Source organism: Garra rufa, chromosome 7, assembly GCF_049309525.1.
Source record: "Garra rufa chromosome 7, GarRuf1.0, whole genome shotgun sequence".
In the NCBI taxonomy this organism is placed as follows: domain Eukaryota; kingdom Metazoa; phylum Chordata; class Actinopteri; order Cypriniformes; family Cyprinidae; genus Garra; species Garra rufa.
Window position 1 is genome coordinate 14,705,477 of NC_133367.1, and position 15,401 is coordinate 14,720,877.

General features: G+C 37.2%; 2 protein-coding genes across 2 annotated transcripts in view; both read left to right on the top strand.

The window, feature by feature from the left end:
- The first annotated feature begins 5,345 nt into the window (after positions 1–5,345).
- The window catches only part of LOC141337961 (uncharacterized), a 28,493-nt gene continuing 18,437 nt past the window's right edge, over positions 5,346–15,401 (top strand). The window contains exons 1-9 of the mRNA XM_073843535.1: positions 5,346–5,471; positions 5,711–5,743; positions 6,404–6,436; positions 6,723–6,755; positions 7,053–7,085; positions 7,208–7,351; positions 7,444–7,581; positions 7,715–7,855; positions 9,078–9,120. Of these exons, the coding sequence (XP_073699636.1) occupies positions 5,405–5,471; positions 5,711–5,743; positions 6,404–6,436; positions 6,723–6,755; positions 7,053–7,085; positions 7,208–7,351; positions 7,444–7,581; positions 7,715–7,855; positions 9,078–9,120 (665 nt within the window). The 5' untranslated portion in view covers positions 5,346–5,404. The remainder of the gene's footprint in view (positions 5,472–5,710; positions 5,744–6,403; positions 6,437–6,722; positions 6,756–7,052; positions 7,086–7,207; positions 7,352–7,443; positions 7,582–7,714; positions 7,856–9,077; positions 9,121–15,401) is intronic.
- LOC141338656 (uncharacterized) lies at positions 11,530–14,576 on the top strand. Its single transcript, XM_073844257.1, has 2 exons — positions 11,530–11,739; positions 12,838–14,576. Exons 1-2 carry the CDS (start codon positions 11,616–11,618, stop codon positions 13,755–13,757), a joined length of 1,044 nt encoding a protein of 347 aa, XP_073700358.1. The 5' UTR covers positions 11,530–11,615; the 3' UTR covers positions 13,758–14,576.

The following is a 15,401-nucleotide window of genomic DNA, read 5'->3' on the forward strand; positions in this document are numbered from 1 at the left end:
AGGGGTTTGGTGTTGTGGACTTTCCTACTGGTGCAGGGATGTGAGGGAGGCGGAGCGAACGTCCACAACACCAAACCCCTGACGCTGATTGGTTGGAACACTGTTTGTTTTTGTGTGGAAAGGTTGGTAGTACCGATTGTTTTTTTGGCATATCTCGGACCCTAGGCTGACCAGAGAGACGCGGTTTTTTCACAGACAATTTATGGGGCAGTCAGCGAGCGGATCCTGAAGAAAGGTAAGCTGAAATTGACACTTATGTTTTAGGCTAGAAATCGCTGATACAGCCTTTAATGTGTAGGTATTTATTTATTTTTTAATGCAGTGACGTGTTTAGTGATGAGGTTTCTATTTTGTGTTGGTATAGCAGAAAAGCCAGGAGTCTGTCCAAAAACACTTGAATTTGGAGTGTGTGTTGAGATGTGTTCACATGACAGTGACTGTCCAAATGATGAGAAATGCTGCAGCAATGGATGTGGACATGGCTGTATGGCTCCATATAGAGGTATTTATATGATATTAATGTATAGGTATGTATTTATTTTTTAATGCAGTGAGGTGTTTAGTGATGATGTTTCTGTTTTGTGTTTGTATAGCAGAAAAGCCAGGAGTCTGTCCAAAAACACTTGGATATGGAGTGTGTGCTGAGATGTGTTCATATGACAGTGACTGTCCAAATGATGAGAAATGCTGCAGCAATGGATGTGGACATGACTGTATGGCACCACTTAAAAGTATGCTATACTAATGTAGTGGTCAGCTTTTTTTTCCCATTACAGTGATTGAGCATTCAGCATTCAGTGATCTGGTTTCCCTATCATGTGTTTGTATAACAGAAAAGCCAGGGCTGTGTCCAAAGGGACTCCTTCGTGTAAAATCGTGTGCCAAGTTGTGTGCCAGTGACCTTGGCTGTCCGAAAGATGAGAAATGCTGCAGAACTAGATGTGGACGTAAATGTGCACGTCCACATTGACTTCTAGAGGTATTTGTTATATTGATGCTTGGGTCCCCAACACAAACAGTTTTTATGAAATATGTTTTACATATTTCCACAAGTACCTGAAAATGATTTATAGATTAAGATTAATAAGACTTGGAATACACCTAGCTCTAAAAGCAAAACTTGTGGCCCATGCTTTGAGTCTTTTGTGCTGTTCATGAATTTGAATGCCGCTGAATGGACAGACTAATGACACTATCTCTGTATCCATGTAGTGAAATCACGTCTCAAACCAAATGTGTGCTGACAACTCTCCCCATGATGATCAATATCCTGCCAGACAGATGTGTTTCCCAACCACCTGTGGCCATACATGCAGCTAACCATGCTGATTTAACCTTTATGAAACGTCTTTGATTGTTGGTTTTGTTTTATTTCTCTCTCTCTCTCTCTCTCTCTCTCTCTCTCTCTCTCTCTCTCTCTCTCTCTCTCTCTCTCTTCATGGTATACTTGAAATCTTTTGCATTCATTAAATAAATCTTACAACTTATTGAAACTTCTCTCTCTCTCTCTCTCTCTCTCTCTCTCTCTCTCTCTGTGTGTGTGTGTGTGTGTGTGTGTGTGTGTGTGTGTGTAAACTACACACTTCTTGTGCAGTGAAGTGCAGTGTCCTTGCCAAAACAAAATGTGCAGTTACACCAACAAGAACAACAACAACAACTAAAACTAAAACAAAAAAAACGAAAACAAATCAATCTTTTAAGAGCCCAACTAAATCAGACAACATCTAAACCTCTGTTAATTCTCAATTAATTATCTGTTCATTTGTAATGAGTAAAAGTGGTAATTCTGTTGGTTTAATCACACTCTGACATCTTGAGAGAAAAATGTCTTCTTGAGTTGTTTCAGTTGGTGGCACTAATGTACCTAAAGCTGGTTTGCCAACCTCCAATAAACAGAAAAGAAGACATCACCTTAGCATAGCTGCATCAGCCTTGAGGTAAGTTGAGCTATTAACTCACTGTACTTTGTATATTTACAGTAATAAAAATATAAATGATTTATTTATAAGCTATTTTTTAGGTCATTGTGTAATCTGTACATATTTTCTTATATGCTGGAATATTTTCACTGGTCTGTGAGTGAAGAAGAGTTTGTGAAAGAACATTTGGAAGATCACTGTACCTGATTCATGAAGGTTTTCATACAATTCATTTATTTTAAAATGGTTGTATAGCTGTATGTTGAGCAATTGTCAGGGAACAATAAATATATACTGCTATCCAAGCTGCACATTGACTACTCTAAAATATATCCAAGTTTCATTTCTATAGTATTGTCCTTTGAGAAGATATACTAAAATGGTTGCTGAAATGTGGGTAGTGTACTCACTTTTGTGAGATACTGTAAATCTCAATTAAAAAACAAACAAACAAACAAACAAACAAACAAACAAACAAAAAAAAACATTATGACTGGTTTTGTGGTCCAGGGTCTTCATATCTTTATATACTAACCTTAAAGTTGTTCAAAACTTGCTGTTTATTGTGTATCTTTTGAAATGTATGTTTTAATTTAATTCAAATTTATGTTCTAATGTAAATTTAATGCAATGTTACACTGTTACATTATAAAATTAAATACAATTAAATGTATTTGTCACACCCCCCTGTTGGTTTCTCCCTCTTGTGCCCATATTTGGTCCTTCCTGTTCCTGTCCTCCTCATGTGTGCTAATTGCTAATCAGCCACACCTGTCTATGTCTCATTATCCTGTCTATTTAAGTTGGATTCAGTTCAGTGTTGTTTATCGGATCTCAAGGTAATTTGGTGTGTGTTTCCCTGCCCATCTTATGTGGATTTACCTGTTGTGGATATCATTAAAAGGCCTTGTTATTGCATTTTGTCTTGGTGCGCCTGTTCCGCTACACAAACTGTGACAGAAAATACAACCATAAAAAAAATAATGCTGGTGTCATGCAGCCCCACTCAGCACCCAGTGCCCAGCCCACCATCACCCCACAGTGTGGAGCAGCAGCCAGAGCCCACCGCTGATGGAGAGCCAGGGCCCGACGTGATCGACGAACCATTGCCGAAGGATGGGACAATGCTGAGGATCGCCCACTGTACCATTGCTGAGGGTGGACCTGGAACAGCTGGAACTAATAGACTTTTTGTCCGATGTCATCACAGTCACAAGACAAGTTTTCCCACCCACTTTCCCTCTGATATCTACATCTATCAGCCCTGATGCCTCAGCTCTGCCACCACTGTCTGCTCACCTTCAGCCCACTATCTGTGTGGTGGGCTCGGCGCGGATCTATCAGTCTGCATTATGGCTGGAGGATCCCTCGTCTTCCTGGACTTCGCCTCAGCCCTCCGTCCCTGCAGCTCCACCCCGGCTCTCAGCTCCCTCATCTCCACCATCGTCCATCTGCCCACCAGCTCCACCGGGCTCCTCCCTTCCTCCGGCTCCACCTCAGTCCTCTGTTACTCCGGCTCTGCCGCGGACCTCCGGATCTCCGCCTCGGTCGGCAGAGCCTTGGGCTCCGCCTTGGCCCTCAGGATCCTCTGTGTCGCCCGGGATCATCGGCCCTCTGTCTCCGCTTCGGGCTCCAACTCCATTTGCTTTGCCTCCATCGGTCGGCCCCCTGGAGTCATCAGCCCTTCTTTCATCATGGCTCCTCCCTCCGTGGGCTCCACCGTGGGCTACCATCATTGCTGCGGCCTGGGTCTCACCTGTTTCCTCCTGCTCCGGATCCCTTCTGTCTCCTTCCTGGATTATTCCTCCGTCTGATCCACCCTGGACTCGGTTGATCGTCCTCCTCCCGGGTGTCCATCGTCCGCCGAATCCTCCACCATTACAGACTTCCTGTTTCCCTCTCACATCCACTCCTTTTTCCACCTCCTAAGTCCCCTTCGTCCATCAATTTCCTGTTTCTATGGTGCGAGGTCGCGCCTTCCGGGAGGGGGGAGTAATATCAACCCCTTCCAACTGTTTGTGTTGGTTTCTCCTTGTTATGAATTATTATCCTGTCTATTTAAGTTGGATTCGGTTCAGTGTTGTTTGTGGGATCTCAAGGTTACTTTGTGTGTTTCCCTTATCTTATAAATCTTATGTGTATTTACCTGTTGTGGATATCATTAAAAGGACTTATTATTGCATTTCATCTTTGTGCGCCTCCTCCTCTACACACACCGTGACAGCACTTTGCTGTTTGACTGGCCCATTTTTGCTGAATGGCTGGACCATTTTACCTGAACACTGCTATCTTAAAAAATGTAGGACAGATAATGTGTTAAAACCTGAACAATTATATTTTATTACATCAATTCAACACAAACATATTAAATATATTTTTATATTCTTTGAAGAAGCTTGAACAGAGCATTTTCGTCTGTGTTTCACTAATAATTTGTCAATACAATATGTATCACAATGCAGGGGTTGCAGTACAGTATATTGTGATATTGTAAGAAAGGTGATGCATTGCAATTATTTTTTTTTTTTTTTTTTTGGATGTGTGTGTGTGTGTGTGTGTGTGTGTGTGTGGGGGGGGGGGGTCTGCATAAAAACCTGAACAAAAACTTAAAATCAAAACAGTGTCATCTGCATTTGCTTAGTTATAAATAATTTGTGCAATCTAAGTAAAGGAAAAATAGTGAAATAATTGTAAATTCTTGCAATATATATGGGGAATTTTTGGCCTAACGTTAGAAAGTCAGACTTGTATATGCTAGTTTACACTAATATTTGGAACAAACACTTTGAACAGTTTGTCTTAACTTGTCTTTAAATTTCTATTTTTTTTTTTTACTAAATAAACAGCTCTATGCTCTACATTGTCTTCTAAAAACATAAATGTTATAACTTTTAACATAGTAAAACATGAAGTAGAAGAACAGGGTCAATTCACAAATTAGACTAAAAAAAGGCCTAAAAGCGTATATAAGCATTTATAATTTTATATTTATATAAAGCTTAGATAATTTGTGGGGAATTATACAGAAAATGTAATTACCACACTTTGCACATCCTTATCCTCTTGTTTAAAACTCTGTAAAAATGCATTTCCGCCATGTCGTAATACTGGGATTTTGAGGTTACAACACATGACCTACCTTGGAGCTGTTCACACCCTTGGAGTTGGACTGTTGCACTATCAATGCCTAAACAAATCTGAGGTTGTCAGGTAGTGCCAGTTGTAACTCTTAGAAAACTCCCAGTTCACAAATTGAAATTATGTAATAACAGTAATTTTGATATGTCTGGAACGCACCTAAACACTCTTAAACAAGTTAATCAGGGGCACCAAGATCAGGCTACTAGCCTATAGGCAGATGAGTTTCTGGGCTGGAGTTGCGTCAGACCTCAGATCTTTAAAAAAGCAATTTCACAAAGCGCTTTAAAACCCTCCTGACTTACCAATTGAGCTTTTTTTCCACTGTGAGATCGCAGGTTGAGAGGATGGCAGCACTAGTGTCCAGCTCGCTGATTGCTGTTTTGTTGTGTCTGGGCAAAGGACCCGTCACAGGTGAGGTCTTTTAACTTCATTGCACAGTGTGAAGAAAAATATGTAAATACATGACTTTAGGCACATGTCAGAACATATAAATATACAACACAGATGTCCAGTTTGTTTGTTGGTGTTGTTTAGAAATAGCCTAAAAAAGTTTATATCTAAATCATAAGCTGTTATGTGTTAATAGTTTTCCATAGTACAAGGAAAACACAATGACAAAGTTGAGCATTATTTTTTATGTATTTATTTAGGAGCCATTGATTTGGATAAAGATTTGTCACCAGGTATGTATGCCATCTCTACTGTACGTCTGCAAGAAGGCATCTAATAGATGTCTTTTTTGACATCTGATAGGAAACATTCTATAGACTTATTGCAGTTGAGCAAGCACACACACACACACACACACACACACACACACACACACACATGTTGGGTTGACATGTTTTATGGGGACATTCCATAGGCGTAATGGTTTTCATACTGTACAAACCGTATTTTCTATCGCCCTACACCTACCCTACACCTAAACCTAGCCCTCACAGGAGATTGTGCACACTTTTACTTCCTCAAAAAAACTCATTGTGCATGATTTCTAAGCCTGTTTCCTCATGGGGACCTAAGAAATGTCCCCACAAGGTTAAATTCTACTGGTATTACTGTCCTTGTGGGGACATTTGGTCCCCATAACGTGATGAATACCAGGTACACACACACACACACACACACACACACACACACACACACACACACACACACACACACACACACACACACACACACACACACACACACAAACCCCAACACATTTTCCAAATGTAAATGCAGTTTAATCCGTTTAATAAAGATTATATCTAAATCATAAGTTGTTATGTGTTTATAGTTTTTTATATTAAAAGGAAAACACAATGACAAAAATGAGCACTTTTTGTTTATTTATTTAGGAGCCTTTGATTTGGATAAAGAGTTGTTACCAGGTATGTATGCCATCACTACTGTACGTCTGAAAGATATCTGTTAAAGACACCGTAAAGATGTCTAATATGTCTGTTTTACATACATTCTTAATCATACAGATCTTAAAGACATATATTAACATCCTATAGACATATTGCAGATGTAAAAAATCCATCTTCCAGATGTAAATGCAGTTTAAAAAATGTATATCTAAATCATAAGTTATGAGTTTATAGTTTTCCAAAGTACAAAAAAAAACACAATGACAAAGATGAACATTGTTTATTTATTTATTCATTTATTTAGGAGCCTTTGATTTGGATAAAGAGTTGTTACCAGGTATGTATGCCATTACTGTCTGCAAGATGTCTGTTAAAGATCACTTGATCTGGAAAGCATCTGCTGTGTACAAACATCTGACAGACGTCTTTAAGATGTCAGTTTTACATAAATTTAAAAATCATAAACATCTTAAAGGCATCTAATAGTATGACCTGTATGACTTCTGATAGGAAACGTTCTATAGACAATATGCAGATTAGCAAACACTCTAAAAAAAAATACATCTTCCAGATGTAAATGGAGTTTAATTTGTTTAATAAAATTTATATCGATACATATTGTTTATTTATTTAGGACCCATTGATTTGGATAAAGAATTGTTCCCAGGTATGTATGCCATCACTACTGTCTGCAAGATGTCTGTTAAAGATCACTTGATCTGGAAAGCATCTGCTGCAATTTAATTAATGTCTTTTTTTTTTTTATCTTCTGTTATGTGTTTTACACAGCAGCAAAGCCAGGAATGTGTCCAAGAAACAAACTTGACGTACTAGGCTTGTGTGCCGAGATGTGCTTCCGTGACAGTGACTGTCCGAACAATGAGAAATGCTGCAGCAATGGATGTGGACACCAGTGTGTGCCTCCATATAGAGGTATATATATGATATTAATGTGTGGGTCTTTTTTCCCCCCTCAAATGCAGTGAGGTGTTTAGTGATGAGGTTTCTGTCATGTGTTTCTATAGCAGAAAAGCCAGGGGTGTGTCCAAGAAAATCTGGATATGGAGTGTGTGCTGAGATGTGTTCATATGACAGTGACTGTCCAAACACTGAGAAATGCTGCAGCAATGGATGTGGACATGAGTGTATGCCTCCATATAGAGGTATTTATATGATATTAATATGTGGGTGTCTATATATATATATATGCACACACACACACACACATGTATTTATTTTTATTTTTCAAATGCAGTGAGCTGTATAGTGATGAGTTTCTGTCATGTGTTTATATAGCAGAAAAACCAGGAATGTGTCCAAGAAGAAAACTTGGATTTGGAGTGTGTGCTGACTTGTGTTCCTTTGACAGTGACTGTCCAAAAGATCAGAAATGCTGCAGGACTAGATGTGGACGTGAATGTACACGTCCATATAGAGGTATTTGTTATATAGATGCTTGGGTCCACAACACACACGGTTTTTGAATGTTTTACATATTTCAGTAGTGTTTTACATATTTCATTTGCACAATAGCACCATTTCAAACACAGCTTTTCAAAACAAATATTAATAATACTTGGAATAAAAAGTAAAACTTGTGGTTCATGCTTTTTTTGTGCTGTTTATGACTTTGAATGCCACTGAGTTGACAGACTAATCTGACCACTGATACTATCTCTGTATCCATGCAGTGAGACCTGGTCCATGTCTCAAACCAAATATGTGCTGACAACTCTTCCCATGATGATCAGTATCCTGCCAGACAGATGTGTTACTCAATCACCTGTGGCCATGCATTCAGCTAACCATGCCGATTAAACCATCAGGTTAAATCCTCGATTTCTCTCTCTCTTGCTCTCCATGCTATACCTGAGATCCTTTGCATTCCTTTTCATTAAAGAAATCTCATAGCTTAGTGAAACTTGTGTGTGGGCGTGTGTATATATGAAGTACAAATCTACCAGAAATTAAACCAAGAATGCCAGGTAACCCTAATGTAAGAGAAGTTTGTGTAAATATTGATTTTTACAATTTTGAAAAACTTTCAGTATTTAGCAAGTGTAACCCCTCACACCCGGGTCCTACCGCACCCACTCCGAGCGGGTCTCGAACCTGGGTCTCCGGCACGGGAGGCGGACGCACTAACAAGGAGACTAAAAGACTGCAACCTCTAGCGTCGGTCGCTAGTGCGTCTCTTGAGATCGGGGAGTGAGGTTTACCCGCACAGCTCCTACTAGCTGGCCTCCGTTACACTCACCCCCCTAAACCTCACTCCCATCCGGGTCACGGCACCAATGTAACCCCTCACACCCGGGTCCTACCGCACCCACTCCGAGCGGGTCTCGAACATGGGTCTCCGGCACGGGAGGCGGACGCACTAACAAGGAGGCTAAAAGGCTGCAACCTCTAGCGTCGGTCGCTAGTGCGTCGGGGAGTGAGGTTTACCCGCACAGCTCCTACTAGCTGGCCTCCGTTACACAAGTCTAAATATGTCTCTAAAGACAAAAGGTTTGGTAGTAGTTGTTTTTTTTTAGTCCTGATGATAATGCATAATATATGAATATGAAGTCTATATAACCTTGTTTTTGTAAAAACCTGTATCTGAACTGTAAATCACCTTATCTCCCCAATATCATTTTATGGTTTAATGTTACCATAGACATTGCCCCAACCTGCCCTGTGACGACGATGATGATGATGATGTGAATTTATGGGCTGGTTTCACAGACATGGCTAAGACAGGATTAGGCCATAGTTTAATTAGGACATTTTTTGTAGTTTTTATAAACATGCCTTAGAAAAAAACATTACTGGTGTGCATCTCGAGACAAAACAAGGGCATTGAGCTATTTTAAGACCAAGTTTCTTTAAGTTAAAACAGTTTAGACTTACATTTTGGTCTAGGACTAGGCTTAAGCCTTGTCTGTGAAACCAGAGGAATAGATGGTTATATAATCAAAGATTAGTCACTAGATGAGATCAGAAAATCAACCCACTTAATGATGAATGCCATCATGACATGCCACAACAAGTGTGCAGTGAAGTGCAGTGTCCTTGCCATTACAAATATACACTATTCCAAAAGAAAAAATAAATAAAGAAAAAGAAAAAAAATCTACCTTTCAAGAGCTTAACAAAAGCGGACATCACCTAAATCTCTGTTAATTCTCAATGAATTATCAGTTAATTTTTAATGACCAAAGGTGGTAATTATGTTGGTTTAATCTCTTGAGAGATAAATGTCTTCTAGAGTTTTTTTTTTTTTTTTTTTTTTTCAGTTGGTGGTGCTAATGCATCTAAAGCTGATCTGCCAACCTCCAATAAACAGAAAATAAGAAGAAGATATATATATAATCTTGATATCCAGTATCAAATGTAGGATTGTCTTTAAATTTTATAAGTCACACTCATCAACATGGGTATTTATAGTTGCAGCAGTCTCCAATGGCTTGTTGTTGTTTCTGTTGAGGTTCAGTATCTTCCTTTTCTTTATCAACTGTGAAACAAAGGCACAAATCTGTAATATTTTCTATTACAAATATAATGTCTAAATATTTTAGTGTTATAAATTGTGGGAATAAGCGTTGCAAAACGTCAAATGCCTCTGAGAAAACTGAGAGACACTTATGACCCACTGAACAATGACTGGAAACAGGGTTCGTACAAGGTGTTTGAAGTTCTTAAATTTGACTTTTTGAAATTTAGATTCTGGAAACCCCATTGAAATAAGTGTTCTTTTTTTCGATAAAACATTTTTTTTTTCCACGCAAAACGACCAATGCAGCGCGTTATTACGTGACAATGATTACCCTAGTGGTGAAAAGCGGTCTCGCGATATTAATATGAAGTTGAGTTTGTGGTAAACGCCTTTGATAAAGCTTGTATGATTTTTTTGTATTGCTAAACGTTTATCAGGGGAAACGGTCTGCGTTATCTAGGCTAATTAGATTTGTAAAATAAATAATTTGTAAAGTTATGCCAGCAAAGGAGAATACATCAACATTTTCTAAATATGCGAGTTGTTGTACGTCGCAGTTTTAAAATAAAAGTATTTAACCCTCGCTCTGAGTTTGCACCTGGCCATAAAATTAAATTGATTTAAACGTCCTTGAATCATGCTGCAAAATGAAACATCACCTGGCCTTTGCCGCCCTCTGCAGCATTTGTTAGAATATATAAAGATTATTGAAAATAAACAAAACATTTCTGAATATCCCAGCCACTCAATTTTATTTTATTTTTATTTTTGTAATAATGTGAAATGTAAGTATTTATTATTATTTATTTATTTAGTAGGATCATTTTTTTTTTTTTTTTTTTTTGCCTACTGAGTCTTTAAAAGACATTTTGCAGATGTACGTGTGCTATCTGGGATAATAAACTCAGAAAAGAGACACCTGAAAATATAGAAGATTCTAATGATAATACTTTTTAAACTGATTTTATTGGTATCATTTATTTGAGAAAGTAATGCATTGTCTGTTAAATGCAACCTCCAAATGTTGTTTATTAATTAAGTTTATACATTTGTACAGTGTGTTTTGCATTTTTAAAAGCCTCATTTAGCAAAATCACATGCCTTTTGGCTGAGACTCACTCCAAAGACAGCACTACAATCGCAAGATAAAATCAAGGTAGTAATAAGTGAAGCCAAAATTAAGAGATTAATATCAGTATTGTAGAAATAAAAAAGCAAATTAATGTGAAATAATGGAATTAAAGAAATACATTTATACCAAGTACAGAACCTTTGGGGGTGAGGGAATTAGCTATGGCAATAGAGACTGACAAAATTACAGTTTGCACTAAACAGAAAAAAAAAGTAGCTATACAATAAGGTCTGAGGGGAATTGTATCATCCTAAGTAAAATAAGCAAAACTGATAAAGGCAATCAATAGTATATGATGAAATGTTTGCATATTTTAAAAAGATAACAAATAATGTATGTAAAGTATTTCGTCTTTTCTACCCTTTTTTATCATTACTTTACCTCCTTATTAAACTGTGCGCTCCGCACTACCGACCAGTAGATGGCGCAAACGCATTTTACGTAGGTTTGCAGGCCGCCTAAAACACCAGAAGAAGAAAGAAGCGAAGAGGCGCGCTGCTGTTTGAAAACAAAAGATTTGCTAAGTTCTTGAAACAGTACAAACCAGTTTTTTTTTTCAAAGCAGCTAGTATTTACGCGTGCAAGTCATGCATTCAGAGGACCAAGAAGAACATAAATCGCTAAAAACAGAGTTTATTGAAGATTACGGTGAGATTAAAAGTGACCCAGAACCCTTCAGAGCGAAGCATGAAGATACGAAAGAACCCCTTGGTTGGTATTTATTCTTGATTCTTTAAGTAATGATGCTGTGAAATATTAGAGTTATTTTTTTTTTTAAGATTTAATGGCTGTAGTCGGTCAGTCAGTCAGTCAGTATAACATAGCCTGTTCATTTGGCTTAATTAACTTAAGTAAATGCAGTGGTCAACAATTCCTTTAGTGAAGTTTTTGGTCCTGTAGCTACTTTGTCTAATTTTAAAACGCATTTTTTATGTAATAATAAAGTAATAGTTTTATGATTTAATAGGCTGTTTCTCAAACAAAACATATATTCTTGGAAAACCCCTTTTTCTTTCAATAAAATGGAACATGATAACAGACATAATAAAAGTGTCCATTTGCTTGCCCTCTTTTTAAAAACTAGATTAAAAACCTGCATTTATGTTATACCATTGTTTTACAATGAATGCACATTGATTAAGCATAAATGAAGTGGTATTACTGCTATTTCATGCACAAAAAGAGGGCATATGTACATATTTACGTATGTTTCTGTTTATCTGTAATACAATACAATACAAAACAACATGGGCAGTAGTACACAAGCATGCACATAAAAAAAAATCCGTATGATTACATCACATTTCATTAAAGAATGATGATTTCTATCATTTCTCCATCTGATTCTCCATTTAATAATATAGCATTATTATTTTAGTGGAAGATCCAGAACAAAAATCCTGAGGAAAAAAAAAAAAAAAATATATATATATATATATACACAGTTAAATATGGATATCAGCTGGTCTGAACACACTGACATATAAAATATGTGACCAAATACATTTGCAGTGTTTTGTATTTACTGTTTACAGCAGTAATGGTGTTCATAGCCTTTTGCATTGCATATGAATAATGTAATTCTGCCTTATACAAGTAGTGAGAATCCATTATGGATCACAAACAGAAGTTATTTTCAAACACTCATTGCAGTCTGAAAGTGAATTTAGAGCTAAATGACTTTAAATGTCTAATGCAGATGTTAGCTAATAGCTATATAAAATGAACAGCAAAGTTGACCTTCTCCAGATGGAAAAACTCCACCTTTATTATATAAAAATTAACTTTGAATATTAACTTTACTTATAGACTTGATAGAAGACAATGAGGAGAGCAAAGAACTGAATGAAGCAGAGAAGAAGCATCATGTGAAAACTGAAGATGAATCTTTGAGCTGCTCACTGCGAACAAAAGGCAAAAAATCACATCAGAAAATTCACACTGGAGAAAAACATTACGAGTGTTCACACTGTGAAATGAGATTTAGTCAATCAGGACAACTAAAAGCACACGAGAGGATCCACACTGGAGAAAAAACATATGCATGTGATCAGTGTGGGAAGAGTTTCAAACAAGCAACTACACTTAAATTACATCTGCGTTCTCATTCTGGTGAAAGGCCACCAGATTCCCTGAGTGACTACCCGCAAGATCATTCACAGGAGAAGCCTCACATGTGTACGTTTTGTGGAAAGAGCTTTTCACGTCTGGACAGTTTTAGAATGCACCAGAGAAGACACAGCGGTGTGAAAAATTATATGTGTTTTTGGGAAAATTGTGGGAAGACCTTTATTAGAGATTCTGATCTGAAACGGCACCAGAGAAGTCACACTGGAGAAAAACCTTACCAGTGTTCACACTGTGACAAGAGATTCAACTGGCCATTTCAACAGAAAAAGCATGAGAGGATCCACACTGACCAGAATAAATGTGATCAATGTGAGAAGAGTTTTGCAGATGCAGAAACTCTTAAATTACATTTGCATTCCCATTTTGGAGAAAGACCGTTGAACTGTTATCAGTTCAGCAACGATATAAAGGAAAAGCCTCAAATATGTTTTCTGTGTGGAAAGAGTTTTACTCAGCAGGGTGCTTCAAAAATACACCAGGAAAGTGACAGTGGTGTGAGAAATCAAATGTGCCTCGATTGTGGGAATACATTTATCACAGCTTATACATTGGCTGACTTTACACTGGCACAAAAAATCCCATTTTTTACTCCTATCTGACACAGATCGAAGTCTCCAGTTGACATGCAGAGATGATAAAAAGATTGTAAATAACCTGTGAAGGGGTGCTTTTATTGATTTTAATGGTACCATAATTGAGGAAGTAATGGATGAACCGGGATTAGTTTGTCTTAATAAGGGTAGCAGTACAAGAATGGATGTATTAGGTCATTTTAACTGCTGTATTTTTTCAGTTAGCTTGGTTTTAATTTTGTGTTTATGATACATTTGTATTATTGCAACTCAGCTTTTGCCATGACGATAGTATTACATGCTCATATGGCAATAATAATAAACCACTACTGGATGTAATGGTCAGAAAACATCTGTTTTTGTTCAAAAGAGCTTATTCTCAGTTTATGTGTTTTTAGATTTACACTATAAGTAGGTATATATCTATATGAAGGGTGGCCAAACTCTGTCCTGGAGGGCCGGTGTCCTGCAGAGTTCAGTTCAAACTTGCCTCAACACACCTGCTGGGAAATTTCTAGTATGTCTAGTAAGAGCTTGATTAGCTGGTGCAGGTGTGTCTAATTAGTCTTGGAGCCAAACTACAGGACACCGGTCCTCCAAGATCGAGTTTGGACACCGTTTGATGTTTAGATTCTTATTGGGCCTCATTCATGAAACACGAGCAGAGTGAATATTCCTGTAAATCATTTGTAAAGCCGTTCTGATGTAAACTTTCAAATTCATGAAAATGTTCGTATTTTCAAAATGTTAGTTGGTACGAAAGTAGAGATGTACACCTACGCCCTACCACGCGTAAATGGCCAGTAAAATGTTCTGTTCTTTTTGGCAAACTGATGACACTGAATTTTGATGCACTGCCAAAATAATTAAAAGTTTATTGGCCTTGCTGTCTGTTTGAAATTTTAATTATTATATATATAATTTTTTTTAACTAGTAATACATTGTTGCCATGGATATTTCAAACCTTAGCAACTAAAGCACCTGTGAAAACACTATGCCATCAAAGCGTTTTCAAGCTCCACCAGCTGGTCGTTTTAACCCTTTAACTGTCACCCACATTTTCTAAAATAAGCATTTAAGTGCACTATCCAAACTTCAATAGTTGTAATTCATGAACACTTTGGAATACAGATCTAAAGTTGGTCTCTTTTTAAAGAAGACAATCAGAAGATTATTGCAGAAGTGGATTTTTTTTTTCTTCAAAAAAAATTTAAATAATAATGTATCAAAAAATTATAGAAGTTTAAATTTACTGTAAACAAAATGCACTGTACAATTTTTATTATATTTGATATAAAATACATATTTTATATAACAGGTTTTATCCTATATTTGATATCAAATTGAAGCCTCACATCTAAATAAGTTATGTTCCAAATTTGAAGTTGATATGAAAAAAATTAAGGTTCCTTTGAAAGATTGTTTAGGGCGTTATACCACAAACAGCCTCCAGGTGCCAAACAAACACCATATATATTTTTTCTGCATTTTTCTGTCACAAAAGTCTAAATTTTTCTTAAAATTTTTGTTCAATCACATGCCACGATGAATTGAGGCAGTAATTAAAGCAAAAGGAGTCCCTACCAAGTATTGAGTACATACACAGTAAATAAACATACTTTCCTGAAGACCAACAATTCACAATTTTTTTTTAATTGGTCTTATGAAGT

What these genes read in the sequence shown, in the direction of transcription:
- LOC141338656 (XM_073844257.1), top strand. Translation starts at nt 11,616, where the DNA reads ATGCATTCAGAGGACCAAGAAGAACATAAATCGCTAAAAACAGAGTTT. An exon ending in AGATACGAAAGAACCCCTTG is followed by an intron (nt 11,740 to 12,837) that starts GTTGGTATTTAT and finishes CTTTACTTATAG; the next exon opens with ACTTGATAGAAGACAATGAG.